Here is a 21368-nt window from a genome sequence, read left to right as displayed (position 1 = left end):
TTCCTTTTTCTTTGCTGTTTTGTATGGACTATGCTTAAAGAGACTTGAACTGTTTTTATAAAGAAAAGGTCTGAGAGTTTTCCCCTTCTCAAGGAGAACTCTAGAGCGAACTGTCAGCTATATTTTGGGACTGCTGAGAGGTTTATGTAAACTGTCTCTAAATTAAAGACTGTGGATTTTGAAGGAAGTTTGGTGTTGACTTTTGGATTGTGTGAAAGAGGGAGGCTCCAACCCAGGAGGACAGAGCTGGAAACGTTGTCTGCCCCACACTGAGGACCATGAGGTTACAATATGCAGTTGTACTCTTTTTGTCTTCTACTTTGAACCGCAAGGCTAAACAGAATAGAAATGTCCAGATTAGATTAGACTATGATGAACTTTGCTGACCAAGAGCTGCAAATATAGGAGGTAATTCTATAAGGAGCCACCTAAAATTAGGTGGCATGTACATGCTTAGATACTGGTATTAATCACATATCCACATAAATGACAATAATCCAGCAATGTGCTATTTTGTAAGTATGCATATATTTTTGATAGCCCATATTTTGCATGTAGGCGTTCATATAGGTGGAGTTTGATTTGTAACAGAGTGGACACCCGGGAGGGAGTGGAAAACATGAAAAAGGATCTGCGGAAGCTAGAAGAATGGTCTAAGGTTTGGCAATTAAAATTCAATGCGAAGAAATGCAAAGTGATGCACTTAGGGAGTAGAAATCCACAGGAGACGTATGTGTTAGGCGGTTAGAGTCTGATAGGTACCGACGGGGAGAGGGATCTTGGGGTGATAGTATCTGAGGATCTGAAGGCTACGAAACAGTGTGACAAGGCGGTGGCCGTAAGTAGAAGGTTGCTAGGCTGTATAGAGAGGGGAGTGACCAGCAGAAGAAAAGAGGTTTTAATACCCCTGTATAAGACGTTGGTGAGGCCCCACCTGGAGTATTGTGTTCAGTTCTGGAGGCCGTATCTTGCTAAGGATGTAAAAAGAATTGAAGCGGTGCAAAGAAAAGCTATGAGAATGGTATGGGATTTGCGTTACAAGATGTATGAGGACAGACTTGCTGACCTGAACATGTATACCCTGGAGGAAAGGAGAAACGGGTGATATGATACAGACGTTCAAATATCTGAAAGGTATTAATCTGCAAACGAACCTTTTCCAGAGATGGAAGGTGGTAGAACTAGAGGGCACGATATGAGATTGAAGGGGAGCAGACTCAAGAAAAATGTCAGGAAGTATTTTTTCACGGAGAGAGCGGTGGATGCTTGGAATGCTCTCCCACGGGAGGTGGTGGAGATGAAAACGGTAACGGAATTCAAACATGCGTGGGATAAACATAAAGGAATCCTGTTCCGAGGGAATGGATCCTCAGAAGCTTAGCTGAGATTAGGTGGCAGAGCCGGTGGTGGGAGGCGGGGCTGGTGATTGGGAGGCAAGGATATTGCTGGGCAGACTTATACAGTCTGTCCCAGAGCCGGTGGTTGTGAGGCAGGGATAGTGCTGGGCAGACTTATACGGTATGTGCCTTGAAAATGACAGATACAAATCAAGGTAAGGTATACACAAAAAGTAGCACATATGAGTTTATCTTGATGGGCAGACAGGATGGACCATGCAGGTCTTTTTCTGCTGTCATCTACTATGTTACTATGTTTGGGTAGAGCGTGAGTGGGATGCACACTTAATGCATATAACTAGTAGAATACTATAAGTTATGACCACATTTCCCAAATCTAGGTATGAGCATTTACATAAGTGCTTGCACCTAAACACATATGCATGTATAAAGCAAGTTATGCTAGAGTAAACAGTTTACTTTGTAGAATAGACTCCAAATACTGTGGCTGCCCTATTGTGCTTTGAAACTGTACTCTTTGGTACGACCCATGCTCACAGGCTACATTGTAATTTTTCACTCAGTGGGAGTGTCCCCTCCATGACATGCTTGGCCTCTTCTAACCATCAGACTGAAGGTCTGGCTTTCAGGCAGCCTTGGCATTATGATTTTTCTTCATGGAATAATTGTGACTTGAAAGCACAATGGATTCATTACTAGATATAGGTAATCATTAAAATGTTCCACTCAACATTTAAAGAAATATTTAAAACAAAAGCACAAGAAATGGGCATTATCTGATACTGATTGTATCTTGTGCTTCCTTCTCCATGTCCTCAGTTTCCTATTTGCATACAGAATATTAGCTTTCCTGAACACTGACTGGGAGAATAAATTAACTTAAGTTAATCTAAATGATTTCTAATAAGTTGTTCAACATTGAAATAAGTAATTTGATGACACTTGTTTTTAGGCATGTAGCTGTGTTGGTGGAAACTATAAAGAAGGGAATGCATGATGCTGATGCTGAGGCAAGAGCAGAAGCAAGAAAGTAAGATATCTTTTTCTTTTTTTTTCTTAAATACAAATTTAAAGAAATATCCATACAGTCTATACAGTAAAGTGATTTATGTGTGTTCTTAGCATTTGTGCTACTGGGGTTGGAGGTGATTGTAGTATAGAAAAAATGACTGCCCCTTCATTGTTTTTATTCAGTACTGCTTTTACACTTGTGTTAAATGTGATGATTAACAAAGAAAGTCTAATCCCCTTCTGAAATGCCCATCTTTTGTTTTTTATAGACTGGAAGTGAAGTACTTTAGAGCAGTGTTTGTTCCATATATCCACTTATCCTATTCCACAGTTGGCAAGTGAAAAATGAAATCCTTACAAAATGAAGCAGAAAAAAATGGAGTAGTTTGGATATGGATAAGTGCCCAACACCCTTGCACTTCTTTAGGAATATATGTAACTGCTAGTTTACCTTTATTCCTAATGTAAACCTTCATGTAATAGGTTTTCATGCAATTCCTAATACATAACATAGCTGTTAAACTAAAATTGAATGTAATGGAACTCCAATAGTGTACATGAAAGAAGAAATAAGAATAGCAACATTCATAAAATTAGCATTAAAACAATATTTAAAACTAGTTTGAGGCCACAGAGCCCTACTTGCAGTTTTCACTGGGTGTGAGAGGTGGTATGTTGGGGGTCGCTGAGCCCCCGTTGCTGTTTTCTCTGGGGTGAGAAGCAAGATGATATGGTTGCCAAGATCCTCTTTTTGTTTCTCAGGGGATGTTATATATTGAGACCTTGTTAACTGGTTTTGTTTCATGTATTAAGAAAATTTTCATGGATGTTGAAGGCAGCTATACCATCAGTTTGGCTCATATTGTCGGTGACTTTGCATTGTCTACTGTCACTCCTATTTGAGTATGACCTGAAGAAGGAATGGGTGACAAGGCAAAGATTGTTTTGTTGCATGCACCCTGAAGGTCATGTGTCTGCTGTTCTCTGTTTTTGCCTCTTGCTGCTTCAGTCTCAAAATATCACAGAGAGTCTGTATTGCTCAAAGTATTTTTTGATGGAATCTGCAGTTGTGCACCACATAATGTCAGTCTGTGTATAAATCTGAAGGCTAGATTTCGGAAAGGTGGTGGTACAGAACTTAAGTTTCTTCATAACACAGAAGTCAAAAGGAGAATTGGCAAATGTTACAGATGACTCTCAGAAAAAGACCAAGACATGACATCATCACAAACAAGTGAGTGCATTAACCTTGGTTAAGAGTACACATTGCACTAATGTTTAGCACAGGGGTGTCTAGCCTCGGTCCTCGAGGGCCACAATCTAGTTGGGTTTTCAGTGTTTCCCCAATGAATATGCATAAGATTTTGTTTGCATGCACTGCTTCTGTTGTATGCAGATAGATCTGATGCATATTCATTGTGGAAATCCTGAAAACCTGACCTGGTGAGGGCCGAGGTTGGTCACCCTATGTGCTGAATCCCCTGCTACAAATATCACCGCACGCCACTCAGTGGAAAATAGATAAGAATATGTAAAAAGGTTTTAAAAAGGAAATGTTTTGGATATGAAATAAAATCTGTAGCAGCTAGTGAATCATGGACAAAAATCGTGATCCCACCCCCACAGCAAGAATTTCTGCAGGTCGAAAATACCGAGTAATTTGTAGGGAGACACTGAGAGATTGGGTTCTTCACCTCTTCTCAACCATGTCTCTGTAATGGAAAAAAAGAGTTTGCTTAGAAGTTAAAAGCATTAGTTTTCTGTTGGTCAGATTGTGAATTCAATAGGGTAAAGGTAATTGACAAAATAAGGACAATCTGGGAGGGAAAGGCAGTCAGCACAGATGATGGGGGGTCATGGAACAAGAAACAACCCTCTAGGAAAAGAGTCCTTAGGAATGTGTGTAAGTAGGCGGTGGCCCCATTGCACTAGGATCGGAAACAAAAAAGCAGAATACATATTTAACATGGGGAAAAGTAAAAGGTTAAAAGCAGAACTTACTGAGGGGATCATTTTCAAAGACTTAAAATATTCCATAGGTTACTATGTAACTTTATAAGTCTAAATGCTTTTGTTACAAGAAACTATTTATTTTGGGGAAAATAGCTCTAGAGCAACTCGCTACTGTTTATAATTTAAGAGCAAGCGCTGTATTTATAAGTTTTAGGATATTAATTTCTCCACCAATCACCAAAGGTGATAATTGCAATAAATTAAATAAATTAAGTATATATATATTCAGAACACAAAGAGACCGTATTTTTAGCTTCAAAAAGATTGATTTAATATACACTTGCATACGAGAGGTAGGTTTTAAGAGATCTTTACAGGTAATCTGTGCATAAAAATAGGACAAAGTAGCAGGTAGGTTAACTTACAAGTCCTTGTTACAAGCATGCTGTGGTCCGGTTGATTGATGAGCACATGTTTCAGGAGCAAGGCATCAGCAGACCCCAAAGAGAGCAGCAGGTCCCAAGAGGAGGCAGGTTTCAAGAGGAGGCAGGTTCCAAGAGGGCGAGCTGGGCTGTTTCCAGGCCTTTTATAATGTTAGCAGAGAAGCATGGTGTGTGCATGTCCTGGATATTTTGCAAGGCATTATGGTTAATGTAGTCTGTTCACATGACAATATTATAAGTCCTTCCTTTCTGCACATGTCTGAAAGCTGATGGGAGGGGCAGCTATACCTTTGACAAGCAAATGTCCTGTTTATGGTCTCCCCTCTGAAGTCTTTGTCTTCAATGGGCTCTTCACACCTTTCCCACCTGTCTGTCTCTTTGCATCCTCTGGTTAGGTCCAATCTTTGTTGTGTTGATCAGAGGAATAGAGTCAATTTAAAACTTTAAAGCAGTCTTAAGTCTTTTGTTTAAGGAATGAGAAAAGGCAAGGTGAGGTCCCTGCCACTGCAGCAGTACCTTTGTCTTGTAAATATTCCCCAAAGGGAGAGGGAAGAGGGCTTTTGGAATGAGACTATTTTCTCTGCTGCAGTGTCAAATATATATATATTTAAAAGCTGCACAAATATATTGGTGTATATATATGTATCTGATCCAACACAACATCATGCTACACATTTAATTCTGATGATTGGCTTATACCATAACACTTTGAACACATGCCTCTTGAGTATAGTAGGCCAAACTGGAAGCTGGAGATTGGTAGGTATAGGAGTCACCACAACAAACACGACCTGCTCCTTGTGCACACTCCTTCGGCGAACATCGTTCTAGGATACGCTTTATAGCAACCCACTGGAGTCAAGCTGATGATGTCAGAATTGTGGATAGAGCTAATATTTGAGGCAGACAGGTTTATGGTTGTGAGTAGTTACAAACTCCGTCTTTAGAAACACAGGGAAGCCTAGTGTAACCAGTTGCTTTTGAAAGCAAATACCAAGTGGATTGACCTTCACCTTTGTTTAATTGTATTGATTCACATAATGACAGGAGAAATTCAGCAGTTTCTATTGCTTCTCTCAGCTAGGTAGTGCATTTTACAGCAAGAACCAACCATGAGCTGGCAAAAGAACTTTGGGACAAAGTTGTAAAAAAGTCATGAATCAGGGAATGGATTTGAAAGAATTGTAAAGCCCTTGAACATCTCTCATAGCACAGTCAAGATGGTTATTAAGAAGTGGAAGGTTGTATTTCGCCACCAAAACCCTACAAACTGAATGACCAAGCATATCGGAGGGTGGCAACCAAAAGGCCAGTATCAACTTTGAAAGGTTTTCAGTCTTCCATAGCCAAGATTGATCAAGGTGTACAAATGAAGATAATGTCCTAGGCAGCCTATGAATGTTGCCTTTATAGTAGGGTGGCAAGGAGGAAGTCAATCAGGAAAGCCCACCTTAATCCTATTTGAGGTATCCAATAAAACATTTGAAAGATTTTGTAGCCTCCTCTCAAATAGTTTTATGGTCTGCCCAAACTAAAGTAGAACTTTCTGGCCCTAATGCAAAGCATTAGAGAACACCATTCTTGCTGTGAAGCATGGTTCCAGCAGCATCATGTTGCAGAAATGTTTCTCATTGGCAGAGACTGGGACTACTACTCAGACTAAAGGGGTCAGGGAATGGAGAAGAGTGCAGAAAAGTCATGAGAGAAACCTTCTGTTTACTACAAGAAAGTTGAAATGGAGACAGAAGTGCATCCTTCGTCATGACAGCGACATGAAGAGCACAGTCAAAAGCTATAGTGAAAATGGCTGAGGTGCGTAAAGTAGGTGGAGGTCTATCAAAACAGACCTATAGCTGTAATTGTTGCCAAAGATGCTTCCATCCGGTTTTTCTCAGGATTGGGAGGGAGGGGATGAAGGGGATGAAGGGAGGAGGGTGAGTGGAGTAGAATTGAGACATCTGATGAATTGGAAGAAATGATTTTTTTTTTTTTTTTTTTGTTAAAATATGCTCTGGTACACGTTATCAGTATCAACCATATCCTCTTGGTAGCAGGGGTTCTCCAAGGACAAGCAGGCTGCTTGTTCTCACTGATGGGTGACGTCCACGGCAGCCCCTCCAATCGGAATCTTCACTAGCAAAGTCCTTTGCTAGCCCTCGCGCGCCCGCGCGCACCGCGCATGCGCGGCCGTCTTCCCGCCCGAAACCGGCTCGAGCCGGCCAGTCTTCTTTCGTCCGCACTCGGTACGGTCGTGTTTTCGCCGTGTTGAGCCCTGGAAAGTCGACCTCGCGCGTCCTTTTTCGACGTGTTTTCTTCGGAAAATCCAAACTGCTTGGGAAGCGCTCCGGAAGCCCTCTCGGGTTTCGTTTGCCCCTTCCCGTATTTTTCAGATTTTGCCCCGGTAAGTTTTCTTTCGTCGTCGGGGTAGGCCTCTTTTCGGCCTCGGTCGAGATTTTTTCTCCCTTAAAGTTTTGGTGCTCACTTTCGTCATTTCGGATTTTGATTTCGCCGGCGTGATTTTTCCGCCCATGACATCGAAGCCTTCCAGCGGCTTCAAGAAGTGCACCCAGTGCGCCCGGGTAATCTCGCTCACTGATAGGCACTCGTCGTGTCTTCAGTGTCTGGGGGCCGAGCACCGTCCTCAGAACTGTAGTCTGTGTTCCCTGTTACAAAGGCGGACTCAGGTAGCGAGATTAGCCCAGTGGAACGTTTTGTTCTCGGGCTCTTTGTTGGCATCGACACCAAGGTCATCGAGTGCATCGACGTCGTCAGCGTCCAGACCTTCATCCTCGGCCGCCAGTGCATCGAGGCATCGGCCCTCTGCATCGGCGCCGAGACATCGGATAGCTGCATCGACGTCGGTGGTACCGGGACCTCGTCTGCTGATGTCGTCGGACGGTGGTGCATCGTCAGGAGTGCAGGTGAGGGCTGTCCATTCCCCTGCTGGTGGCGGTGAGCCTCGGGTGGGTCTCCCCCTACCCTGAGGGCTCCTGCGGTACAGCCCCCCCGAGATCGACCTCCTTCGACCTCGGCCCTGAGGAAGCGACGGCTGGATTCTACGTCCTCCTCGTCGGTGCCGGGAAGCTCCGGTGACATGCTTCGGAAGAAGTCGAAGAAGCATCGACACCGGTCTCCTCCCCGCGTCGGCACCGAGAGCTCTGGGTCGCCGAGGGAGTCGGCACCCAGCAGGCATCGGCACCGAGAGGACCGCTCACCCTCTGTTCAGGAGGTGTCGATGCGCTCCACTCTGGACAGCCCGGAACAGCCTCCACGCCCGGAACAGGTTCTGACGTCGACGCCTGCATCGACCTCCATGCCTTTCTCTGCAGCCGCTCTGAACGAGAGCCTCCGGGCTGTTCTCCCAGAGATTCTGGGAGAGCTGTTGCGCCCAACCCCTCCGGTACCGGCGGTGCTTGCGCCTCCGGTACCGTCGAGCGTGGCACCGGCTGGCCCATCGCCCGGGGTGAGGTCCCCGACGTCGGTACCGCGTGCGGTGCCGACTGCGGCCACCTCCCAGGAAGGCTCCCCGACTACGTCGGCGGAGGGAGCTTCGCCGATGCGGGCGAGGGAGTCTACCTCTCGACGCCCCCATCGTGGACGTGGCTCCACTGAGTCGAGCCGGGCGAGGTTGCAGACACAGGTTCGTGAACTTGTGTCTGACACCGAAGGTGAGGCCTCGTGGGAGGAAGGGGAAGACCCCAGATATTTCTCTGACGAGGAGTCTGAGGGTCTTCCTTCTGATCCCACTCCCTCCCCTGAAAGACAGCTTTCTCCTCCTGAGAGTCTGTCTTTCGCTTCCTTTGTCCGGGAGATGTCTACGGCCATCCCCTTCCCGGTGGTTGTGGAGGACGAGCCCAGGGCTGAAATGTTTGAGCTCCTGGACTATCCTTCTCCACCTAAGGAAGCGTCCACTGTTCCCTTGCACCATGTTCTGAAAAAGACATTGCTTGCGAACTGGACCAAGCCATTAAGTAATCCCCACATTCCCAAGAAGATCGAGTCCCAGTACCGGATCCATGGGGACCCAGAGCTGATGCGCACTCAGTTGCCTCACGACTCTGGAGTTGTGGATCTGGCCCTAAAGAAGGCTAAGAGTTCTAGGGAGCATGCTTCGGCGCCCCCGGGCAAAGACTCTAGAACCTTAGACTCCTTTGGGAGGAAGGCCTACCATTCCTCTATGCTCGTGGCCAAAATCCAGTCTTACCAGCTCTACACGAGCATACACATGCGGAACAATGTGCGGCAGTTGGCGGGCTTGGTTGATGCGCTCCCCCCTGAGCAAGCCAAGCCTTTTCAGGAGGTGGTCAGGCAGCTGAAGGCGTGCAGAAAATTCCTGGCCAGAGGGGTGTATGACACCTTTGATGTTGCGTCCAGGGCCGCTGCTCAAGGTGTGGTGATGCGCAGGCTCTCATGGCTGCGTGCCTCCGACCTGGAGAATAGACTCCAGCAGCGGATTGCGGACTCGCCTTGCCGTGCGGACAATATTTTTGGAGAGAAGGTCGAGCAGGTGGTAGAGCATCTCCACCAGCGGGACACCGCATTCGACAAGTTCTCCCGCCGGCAGCCTTCAGCCTCTACCTCTACAGGTAGAAGATTTTTTGGGGGAAGGAGGACTGTTCCCTACTCTTCTGGCAAGCGTAGGTACAATCCTCCTTCTCGACAGCCTGCGGCCCAGGCTAAGCCCCAGCAAGCTCGCTCTCGTCAGCAGCGTGCGCCTCAGCAAGGCCCCTCGGCTCCCCAGCAAAAGCAAGGGGCGAGCTTTTGACTGGCTCCAGCAGAGCATAGCCGACATCCAAGTGTCAGTGCCGGGCGACCTGCCGGTCGGGGGGAGGTTGAAAGCTTTTCACCAAAGGTGGCCTCTCATAACCTCCGATCAGTGGGTTCTGCAAATAGTCCGGCAAGGATACACCCTCAATTTGGCCTCAAAACCTCCAAATTGTCCACCGGGAGCTCAGTCTTACAGCTTCCAGCACAAGCAGGTACTTGCAGAGGAACTCTCCGCCCTTCTCAGCGCCAATGCGGTCGAGCCCGTGCCATCCGGGCAAGAAGGGCTGGGATTCTATTCCAGGTACTTCCTTGTGGAAAAGAAAACAGGGGGGATGCGTCCCATCCTAGACCTAAGGGCCCTGAACAAATATCTTGTAAAAGAAAAGTTCAGGATGCTTTCCCTGGGCACCCTCCTCCCCATGATTCAGGAAAACGATTGGCTATGCTCTCTGGACTTGAAGGATGCCTACACACACATCCCGATACTGCCAGCTCACAGACAGTATCTGCGATTTCAGCTGGGCACACGTCACTTCCAGTACTGTGTGCTACCCTTTGGGCTCACCTCTGCGCCCAGGGTGTTCACAAAGTGCCTGGCTGTAGTAGCAGCGGCACTTCGCAGGCTGGGGGTGCACGTGTTCCCATATCTCGACGATTGGCTGGTGAAGAACACGTCCGAGGCAGGAGCCCTGCAGTCCATGCAGATGACTATTCGCCTCCTGGAGCTACTGGGGTTTGTGATAAATTACCCAAAGTCCCATCTTCTCCCAGCACAGAGACTCGAATTCATAGGAGCTCTGTTGGATTCTCGGACGGCTCGCGCCTATCTCCCAGAGACGAGAGCCAACAACTTGTTGTCCCTCGTCTCGCGGGTGCGAGCGTCCCAGCAGATCACAGCTCGGCAGATGTTGAGATTGCTAGGCCACATGGCCTCCACAGTTCATGTGACTCCCATGGCCCGCCTTCACATGAGATCTGCTCAATGGACCCTAGCTTCTCAGTGGTTTCAGGCTGCTGGGGATCTAGAAGACGTGATCCTACTGTCCACGAGTTTTCTCGAATCCCTGTATTGGTGGACGATTTGGTCCAATTTGACTCTGGGACGCCCTTTCCAAATTCCTCAGCCACAAAAAGTGCTGACCACGGATGCGTCTCTCCTGGGATGGGGAGCTCATGTCGATGGGCTTCACACCCAAGGAAGCTGGTCCCTCCAGGAACGCGGTCTACAGATCAATCTCCTGGAGTTGCGAGCGATCTGGAACGCTCTGAAGGCTTTCAGAGATCGGCTGTCCCACCAAATTATCCAAATTCAGACAGACAACCAGGTTGCCATGTACTATGTCAACAAGCAGGGGGGCACCGGATCTCGCCCCCTGTGTCAGGAAGCCGTCAGCATGTGGCTCTGGGCTCGCCGTCTCGGCATGGTGCTCCAAGCCACATATCTGGCAGGCGTAAACAGTCTGGCCGACAGACTGAGCAGGATTATGCAACCTCACGAATGGTCGCTCAACTCCCGAGTGGTGCGCCAGATCTTCCAAGCGTGGGGCACCCCCTTGGTGGATCTCTTCGCATCTCGAGCGAACCACAAAGTCCCTCAGCTCTGTTCCAGGCTTCAGGCCCCCGGCAGACTGGCATCGGATGCCTTCCTCCTGGATTGGGGGGAGGGCCTGCTGTATGCTTATCCTCCCATTCCTCTGGTGGGGAAGACTTTGTTGAAACTCAAGCAAGACCGAGGCACCATGATTCAGATTGCTCCTTTTTGGCCGCGTCAGATCTGGTTCCCTCTTCTTCTGGAGTTATCCTCCGAAGAACCGTGGAGATTGGAGTGTTTTCCGACCCTCATCACGCAGGACGACGGGGCTCTTCTGCATCCCAGCCTCCGGTCCCTGGCTCTCACGGCCTGGATGTTGAGAGCGTAGACTTTGCCTCTTTGGGCCTGTCAGAGGGTGTCTCCCGTATCTTGCTTGCTTCCAGGAAAGATTCCACTAAGAGGAGTTACTTCTTTCTATGGAGGAGGTTTGCCGTCTGGTGTGACAGCAAGGCCCTAGCTCCTCGCTCTTGTCCTACACAGACCCTGCTTGAATACCTTCTGCACTTGTCTGAGTCTGGTCTCAAGACCAACTCTGTAAGAGTTCACCTTAGCGCAATCAGTGCATACCATTACCATGTGGAAGGTAAGCCGATCTCAGGACAGCCTTTAGTTGTTCGCTTCATGAGAGGTTTGCTTTTGTCAAAGCCCCCTGTCAAGCCTCCTACAGTGTCATGGGATCTCAATGTCGTTCTCACCCAGCTGATGAAACCTCCTTTTGAGCCACTGAATTCCTGCCATCTGAAGTACTTGACCTGGAAGGTCATTTTCTTGGTGGCAGTTACTTCAGCTCGTAGAGTCAGTGAGCTTCAGGCCCTGGTAGCCCAGGCCCCTTACACCAAATTTCATCATAACAGAGTAGTCCTCCGCACTCACCCTAAGTTCTTGCCAAAGGTCGTGTCGGAGTTCCATCTGAACCAGTCAATTGTCTTGCCAACATTCTTTCCCCGTCCTCATTCCTGCCCTGCTGAACGTCAGCTGCACACATTGGACTGCAAAAGAGCATTGGCCTTCTATCTGGAGCGGACACAGCCCCACAGACAGTCCGCCCAATTGTTTGTTTCTTTTGATCCCAATAGGAGGGGAGTGGCTGTAGGGAAACGCACCATATCCAATTGGCTAGCAGATTGCATTTCCTTCACTTACGCCCAGGCAGGGCTGGCTCTTGAGGGTCATGTCACGGCTCATAATGTTAGAGCCATGGCTGCGTCGGTAGCCCACTTGAAGTCAGCCTCCATTGAAGAAATTTGCAAAGCTGCGACGTGGTCATCTGTCCACACATTCACATCTCATTACTGCCTGCAGCAGGATACCCGACGCGACAGTCGGTTCGGGCAGTCAGTTCTTCAGAACCTGTTTGGGCTTTAGGATCCAACTCCACCCCCCGAGGGCCCTGTTTTGTTCTGTTCCAGGCTACACTCTCAGTTAGTTGGTAAATTTTTTTAGGTCAATCTCAGTTACGTCCTCGCCGTTGCGAGGCCCAATTGACCATGGTTGTTGTTTTGAGTGAGCCTGGGGGCTAGGGATACCCCATCAGTGAGAACAAGCAGCCTGCTTGTCCTCGGAGAAAGCGAATGCTACATACCTGTAGAAGGTATTCTCCGAGGACGGCAGGCTGATTGTTCTCACAAACCCGCCCGCCTCCCCTTTGGAGTTGAGTCTTCCCTTGTTTCTCTTTTGCTACATACGAGACTGGCCGGCTCGAGCCGGTTTCGGGCGGGAAGACGGCCGCGCGGGCGCGCGAGGGCTAGCAAAGGACTTTGCTAGTGAAGATTCCGATTGGAGGGGCTGCCGTGAACGTCACCCATCAGTGAGAACAATCAGCCTGCTGTCCTCGGAGAATACCTTCTACAGGTATGTAGCATTCGCTTTTGGTCTCGCCTCCACTGAAATCTACAGTCTTCCTATTTTGTACTACACTTGTTATTGGTCTCCATTGAGATTGGCATGGATTACTAAACAAACTGCCTAATCGTTCTGTTGATCTGCCTTATCTGAACCTGGCAACTTATCTCATGTGATATTTTTTCTTACTGTAAAAATGTGTGCACATAATGGAACCTTATCTGGTCACAGACTCTCCTCATTTTCCATCTTCCTTTGAATATGGCTATTACTTATAAATTTGTTATTCTCTGTTCTTCAATCCCAGACGATCTGTTGGAATCTAGCCATAAACTATTTAGTCTGATGCTAGCCATTGTCACACATCTCATAATCTGTTAGTGGAAAAACAACTCTAAACTCTGCTTCAATGAATGGTGGAATTATGTATGCATAATTAGAAAATCAGCTACTTACTTGCTCTGTGACAAAAACATGAGCTGTCCTTGACTCCTTCTAGCTCCCTACTAAATCATCATAGGTCTTTCAGTATATTTGATTGTCATGTTTTTGCTTCTTAAGCGCCCTTGTTAATTCCTATGATACATTGGAAGCCAATTCATATGTTTTCTTTTATATTGTTGTTTTGTGCTGTTATATATTAAATTTTTTTTCAATAAAAGTTTGAAAAAAAATGCTCTAATGTTACAGGACAAAGTCAAAATCATTATTGAACTATACAGATTTATTGATGAGGACAAAAAGGTCCAATGTATTTTCACACATGAGTGACGTTGGCCCTGTACAGAAACTGCTTAGTGTGCATAGCTTTAGGAATGTTCTGGCAGCATCCTACTGCATATGCGCTTCCCAATGTGCGTGCGCAGGTACCTCAGTCTCTTCTAAAGAGCTGAGAGTTCATGTTTTTGTGGTCTCCCTGCAACTTGTATTTCCTTCGAATTTTGAGTGCTTTCCCATGTGGGTTTAGCACTTTTTTTGTTTTCTTTTCCTCAGTATTTCCCTTGTTTTTGCCTTCCTTATTATTTTCTTAGGGTTTTTTTTCTGCTCGTTAGGCCTGAGCACCGTCCTCAATTTGGGTCTAACCCCTTTTTCTAACCTTCAAAATTGAGGAGTTTAATTTGGCCACTATTCTTTATACAATGTCTAAGATGACCCCTAGTGTCTTCAAAAAGTGTGCCCAGTGTAATCGGGTAATCTCTGCCATGGATCCACACAGTTGGATGCATCAGGTGCCTAGGGCCTATCCAGGTTGATTCTTGTTCTCTCTTTTTCCAGTTGAGGACGCAGAAGGCATGTCAGGACCAGCAGGAAAAACTTTTTGTCTCCTTTAAGGCCAGTCCATTGACATTTGCACCGTAGGCATCAACTTCGATGGCTGCCCAGACTACTTCGACTATTGGGAGTGCACCTGCATCAAGAAAGTCTGCACCTCCTTTGACATTGGGTGCTGATGGCATGCCCCGGACCCAAAATCAAAAATGCTTACAGGTTTGATGTTGTCCTCTTCATCACTGAGGGGTCACAATGCTGTGCATCGAGAATAGCCTCTGAATCATCAGCATCAGTCTTCATTGAAGCACAGTGCCGGGGCATCGGAGTTGCCGGTTCCAGAAAAGCGTTGACACTGGGAGGATTGCTCCTCCTCTTCAGTGGAGGAGTGGGTGTGCCAGGCAGTCAGGCTCCTGTTTCCAGTACATCACCAACTCCTCTCCAGGCTGTGTCTGACCCGGCTCCCCACTCTTTGCCAATGCTCCTCTTGATGAGTGGTACTGGGCCATGCTCAGAGAGGAGCTGGTGCAGAGGTCCAGCTGCATTCTGCTCAGGCATCAAGGACGTTTGTGCCTTTGAAGCGCCCTTTGACACTGGCGCCTTGTCGGGTGTCAACATTGACCCATGCAGCATCATCCTTGACATCAGGAGAGGAAGCTTCCCTGGAGTCGGAGGGTAAGGGTGTACCTCAGTGCCCTTTGGGGCATGGGTGTGGTACCACTGAGCTGAGGCAGGCATAGATTCACTCATTCCATCCTGAGTACCTAGAGGAGTCTGATCTGGACTCTTCATGGGAGTCAGATGAGGATCCACATTACTTTTCAGAGGAGGAGTCTTAACGGTATCCCTTCTGACCACCACCACCACAGGAGAGGCATGAATCTCCACCTGAGAGTCTCTTGTTCACTGGTTTTGTGAAGGACATGTCTTGGTCCATCTCATCTAAGTTAGAAACAGAGGAGCAGCCCAGGGCAGAGACATTTTCAGTCTTGGACTGCGAATCTTCTCTCATGATTCCATTACACCCTATCCTTAAGGGCTCACTGCTGGACTGAGAATCTCCCCTCTCAGTGCAGGTTATACCGAAGAAGTTGGATACACAGTATCGTATCCAAAAGGCTCCCAGATTCGAGAGGGCGCAATTGCTCACCACTGTCTGGTGGTTCAATCAGCTCTTAAGTGGGCTAGAAGCTCCAGAACTCATGTCTCAGCATCCCCAGGTAGAGAGGCTTGGACTCTTGACTCATTTGGGAGAAAACTTTATCAGGCCTCAATGCTTATTGCCTGCATCCAGACCTACCAGCTTTACACAAGCATCTACTTGTAGCCCTAGTTCACAGTGCACTTAGTCTCATGGACTCTTCCTCAGAAGCAAGCCACAGAGCAAAAAGCAGCTGCAGTGCAGGACATATCTGGCCAGGGGCACCTGTGATACTTTTGACATTGCATCCAGAGTCTCTGCCATGGATGTAGGAATGCATAGACTGTCGTGGCTATGTGTCTCTGACATGGAACCAGCAGGTCAACCGAGGTTAGTGGACATTTTCTGCCGAGGAGACCATCCTTTTGTGAACAAGCTGGAGGAGGTCACTGACCTCATTAAGAAACATATTGACACCAGTCAGTCCCCCTCTCAGCAGCCTCCAGTGGTATCCTCCTTTACTAGGAGTTGCCTGAGCAGGTCAAGATGCAGACCCTGCTACTCTCAAAGCCATAGGTTTCCATTGTCTTCTCACTCATTCCAGCAGTCCCAGCCCCCTCAAAAGTCCCAACCGGCTTCCAAGTCAAAGTAGGGAATAAGCTTTTGATTGGTCCAGGAGAGCATAGCTGCAGTCTAAATCATCACGGATGACCTGCTGGGGGGGGGGGAGGGAAGCTGAATTTTTTTCCATCAATGGTGGCTCGTAACCTCCAACTGGTGGGTTCTACAAATAGTCCTTCTTGGTTATGCTCTTCATTGGCGTCAGAAACCACCAAATTGCCCACTGAGAGAATCATTCATCAGCTGTCAGCACAAGCAGGTATTTGCAGAAGAAATATCTGCTCTTCCCCAGGCCAGTGCCGTTGAACCCATGCCACCAGGGGAAGAAGAGAAGAGATTCTTTTCCAGGTACTTCCTTGTGTCCAAAAAGACAGGAGGATATTGTTCCATCCTAGATCTAAGGGCCTTGAACAAATTCCTGTTTAAAGAAAGGTTCAAGATGATTCCCCTGATTCAGGAACATGATTGGCTATTCTATCTGGACTTAGGAATGCTTATACTCACATTTTGATGATTCCTGGTCAAAGGAATTATCTCAGATTTCGAGTAGGGAAGCAACACTACCAATTCCACGTTCTGCCTTTTAGCCTAACGTCAACTCCCAGTTTTTGAAAGCTGCAGGACCCCCCCCCCCCCCCCCCCCCCCACACACACACACCTTTAGCATTGCACCTACGACACATGCTAGTGTTGTGGGGAACTGTTGAGCCCTGTTATGTCAGGCTGATGCATCACAGCAACACCAGCCCTCCCATCTGACAAGAGCTTCTGTCAGTTGTAAGATTAGGGTGGTTGTAAATCTGCTACAAGAAGTGGTTTTCATTTGTGTTGGTCTGTACCATTCTTTTAAAATGTATATACTGTGGTGTCCACTCTATTTCACAAGCTGCATGTTTTACGGCAGTTGTGACATTTCTAACTAAAATTGGGGGGGGGGGGGGGGGGGGAGCCGACAGTTGCCCAGGAGCTCTTGGTTCAGAGTGGAATATCCTTGAAGGATACTATTGAAACAGGACATTTAGGGAATCCCAATAGAGAGGTTTCATCTATGGTGAAAGAAAGAAAGCCAAGTGTGTTTAAGGAGAGAGCAGGGTAAAGGATGCACTTCTAAGCAGCTTGTAGATGTAAGGAAAAAACACAATTTGAAGTGCCCTGTACACAAATGATAGAAGCCTAAAAAAATAAGATGGGAGAGTTAGAGTATATAGCATTAAATGATGAGTTATATATAATAGGCATCTCAGGAGATTGGTGGAAGGAGGACAATTAATGGGACACTGTGCTAGGGTACAAATTATATTGCAATGATAGAGGGGATCAAATTGGAGGGGGGTTGCACTATATGTTAAAGAGGGAATTGAGTCAAACAAAATAAACGTTCTATATGAAATAGATAGCAGCATAGAATCATTATGGATAGAAATTCCTTGTGTGAAGGGTAGGTCTGTGTTACCGTCTGCAGGGACAGAACAAACAGACAGATGAAGAAATGGTTGCAGAAATTAGAGAAGTTGGCAAATTGGCCAACAGTATAATGGTGATTTCAGTTATTCCAATATTGACTGGATAAATGCTAAATCAAGGAGTGCTAAGGAAATAAAATTCCTAGATGTAATAAATGACTGCTTCTTGGAACAACTGGTCCAGGAACCGACAAAAGGGAGAGCCATTTCAGATCTAGACTTGGGTGGAGTGCAGGGCATAGTACAAGAGGTAATGGTGTTGGGTCCGCTGGGTAACAGTGATCATAAGATCATCAAGTTTCAAGTACTATCTGGAATGAAGTCATAAAGGAAATCTACTGTAACATTTCATTTTTAAAAGGGCAACTATGATAAAATGAGGAAAATGGAGGAAGTGACGTCAGCTGAAAGAGATGGCAGCTTGATCGTCGAGCTCCGCTCCATTTAGGGCGAAAGTGAGGCGTCCCTCGCATTGAATTGAAGAAAATACCCTCAAATAAAAGCTAAAGTGACCCGGAGATATGGCAGCAAAGAAAAAGCTGGCGAACTTCAAGTTTGCACCGGAAGTTCCGAGCGCTAAAAAGGGAGCGGGGTCCCGAACACGAGGAGCCAAGATGGCGCCCGAAGAAAGCGATTCGGACCCAGACCCCGAAGAACAGATCGAGAACGAAGAAGAGATCAGCAAAAGCGATTTCATACGATGGTTCAAAGATCTGAAAACGGAGATGGTGACAACAAGGCGCAGCATACAAACTGCTGTAGCTGAACTACGGGAAGAAGTTAAAGAGATCGGAAACAGGCTCGGGGAGAATGAAGAAAAAATTGAGGCAATATCGATGGAGGTGCAGGATCTTCAGGGAGCCCTAAAGGCTGAACAACAGACAAGGGCAGAGATGGATGCAACGATGGAGGATCTGGAAAACCGGACAAGAAGGTGCAACCTGAGATTCCGGGGCATCCCTGAGGAGGACCAATATAAGGACTCAGAAAAAGTGGTAAAAGAAATGTGTGCATTTCTGCTAAATCAGGAAACTAATGCAGGGGAAGGAGAAGAGCACGAACCAGTTGAACTGGAGCGAGCACACAGAAGCCTGGGCTCTCCCAGAAATGGGATACCCAGAGACATAGTAGCTTGCTTCCTCCGATTCCCAGTCAAAGAAAAGATAAGGAGAAGAGCACGTGAATTGGGAGACATCACCTGGAAATCAGTCAAAATCCGGATATTTCAGGACTTAGCCAGGAAAACGCTACAACGCAGAAGAGACTTCAAGGAGATAACGGGCTATCTACAAAAATCTGGACTGCGCTATAGATGGCTGTTTCCGTTTGGGCTGCAAGTGACGGTGGGAAATATTACTAGACGCTTTCAAACACCTCAAGGAGCTTGGAAAAGTCTAAAAGAGATGGGATGTACAGATATACCAAGAAAGGAGGAAATAAGACAGCAACCCCAGCGCAACACCGAGAGAAAGGAGCAGACTGGATGGCAGCGGGTCGAAGGAGGAAGGCCCCGTCTCTCGCCGCGAGGTGAGAAGGAAGCGGCTAGAACCGAAGATGGCACCTGAACTTAATCTGGACTAAATGTAAACTTAACACAAGTTTTAATTTAAGGTAATAAGAGTATTGGAGGGGTTGGAGAGGGGTCACATAGAGATGCAGGCTTAAAGGGAACTGAAGGTAAAAGCTGAAAGAAAGGGGGATGCTTAAATAAATGTATGATCAGGTGGTCAAGCTCTGAAGAAGGCGGGCTTCCTAGGGGGAAAAACTGGCACGCAATGGAGGATGCCAGTTGAAAGAGGGGGGAGGGGGGGAAGGAGAGGAGAAGGGCCGGGGATAACAAAAAGCGGGAAAAGCAACAGGGGATTGAAGATTGTGTCATGGAATGTTAACGGATTAAATAATCCGGGTAAAAGAAGTATAATTTTCAGAGAATTGCGTAGATTGAATTGTGACATAATAATGCTGCAGGAAACTCATATGAAGAAAAAGGATGAATCACTCATTATGAATAAGGGCCTAGGGGTGGGATATGCATTAGCTGATTCAAGAGGGAACAAAACAGGAGGACTGGTGATTTATGTAAAGGACTATTTGCAGTTTGTTAAAGAATCTATATACAAAGATAAAGAGGGAAGATGCTTAGCAATAAAGGGAAAGATAAATAATCGCAGTACGACCCTCATAAATCTTTATGCACCAAACACGGGACAAGGGAGATACATTGATTCCATTAGGGCAGAACTGACTTCCTTTGCAGAGGGGATGGTGATGTTGGGAGGGGACTTCAATCATCCGGTGGGGACCCTAGATCATTCCAACAAGCGGGAAAGTGGGAGTAGCTACAACGGGTGTCAAATCCGCATGTTGATGAGAGAACTAGACCTAGTAGATATTTGGTGATTGAAACATCCAGGTCAGAGACAATACACACACTATGCCCATGTACAAGAGACATATGCTAGAATAGATGCAATATGGGGTAGCCAGAGTGTATGGGGAGAAATAAAAGCAGCAGAGATTGAAGGCATACATGCCTCTGATCATGCTGCGGTTTGGGTCACTATAGAAAGGTCGGAACAAGAAGGGAAGGGGCGGATATGGAGACTTAATGAATCCCTACTTGATGGAGAGAGAGATTGTCAGGATATCAGACAGGCCATTAAGGATTACTTGGAACTAAATGACACCGGAGAGGTTTCAGAGGGAGTGTTATGGGCAGTGCTTTTGCGTACCGGCACCTTTTTTTTTTTTGCTCCCCCCGCCCCGTGAGTCCATGTCCCGCACGCAGTGCCAGCCCCCATTTCCGGCCGCTGCTGCTTCTCCTGTTGAGCAGCAGCAGCCGCTACACAAAGAAAAAGATTTTTTAAAAAATTGAAACCTGGCTGAAACGCGGCACCCCGGCACTGTAGACAGCCATTAGGCATTGGCTGTTGCCCCGCAGCCGCTCCTCCTCTTGCCTCTACGTCACTGCGCTCCTCCGGGGTCTTCCTCCAGGGGCAGTGACGTAGAGGCAAGAGGAGGAGCGGTTTCGGGGCAACAGCCAATGCCTAATGGCTGTCTACAGTGCCGGGGTGCCGCGTTTCAGCCAGGTTTCAATTTTTTTTAAATCTTCTTTTTCTTTGTGTAGCGGCCGCTGCTGCTCAACAACAGGAGAAGCAGCAGCGGCCGGAAATAGGGGCTGGTGCCGCGTGCGTCGCGTCTTCGCGCCAAACTTGGCAGGGAGAGGGAATCCAACAGAGGGAAGGATTGGGGAGAGAGAGAAAGAGGGAAACCAACAGAGGGAAGGATTGGGGAGAGAGAGAAAGAGGGAAACCAACAGAGGGAAGGATTGGGGAAAGAGGGAAAACAACAGAGGGAAGGATTTGGGAGAGAGAAAACAACAGAGGGAAGGATTGGGAAGAGAGAGAGAGAGGGAAAACAACAGAGGGAAGGATTGGGGAGAGAGAGAGAGAGGGAAAACAACAGAGGGAAGGATTGGGGAGAGAGAGAAAGAGGGAAACCAACAGAGGGAAGGATTGGGGGAGAGAGAGAAAGAAGGAAACCAACAGAGGGAAGGATTGGGGAGGGAGGGAAACCAACAGAGGGAAGGATTGGGGAAAGAGGGAAAACAACAGAGGGAAGGATTGGGGAGAGAGAGGGAAAACAACAGAGTGAAGGATTGGGGAGAGAGAGAAAGGGAAAACAACATAGGGAAGGATTGGGGAGAGAGAGAGAGAGAGGGAAAACAACAGAGGGAAGGATTGGGGAGAGAGAAAGAGGGAAAACAGGGAAGGATTGGGGAGAGAGAGGGGAAAACAGATGGAAGGATGGGGAGAGAGAGGGAAAAAACAGATGGAAGGATTGGGGAGAGGGGAAAACAGATGGAAGGATGGGGATAGAGAGAGAGGGAAAACAGGGAAGGATTGGGGA

The 21368-nt window shown here is 47.3% G+C and overlaps 1 protein-coding gene across 1 annotated transcript in view; it reads left to right on the top strand.

The window, feature by feature from the left end:
- Positions 1 to 21368, top strand: part of CLASP2 (cytoplasmic linker associated protein 2) — a 977269-nt gene that overhangs the window by 539246 nt on the left and 416655 nt on the right. The window contains 1 exon segment of the mRNA XM_030203481.1: positions 2311 to 2388. Within this exon segment, the coding sequence (XP_030059341.1) occupies positions 2311 to 2388 (78 nt within the window).

This window comes from Microcaecilia unicolor, chromosome 1 (assembly GCF_901765095.1).
Source record: "Microcaecilia unicolor chromosome 1, aMicUni1.1, whole genome shotgun sequence".
Taxonomy (NCBI): domain Eukaryota; kingdom Metazoa; phylum Chordata; class Amphibia; order Gymnophiona; family Siphonopidae; genus Microcaecilia; species Microcaecilia unicolor.
Note: the sequence above shows the minus strand (reverse complement) of the source record. Positions and strands in the feature narration are given on the sequence as shown.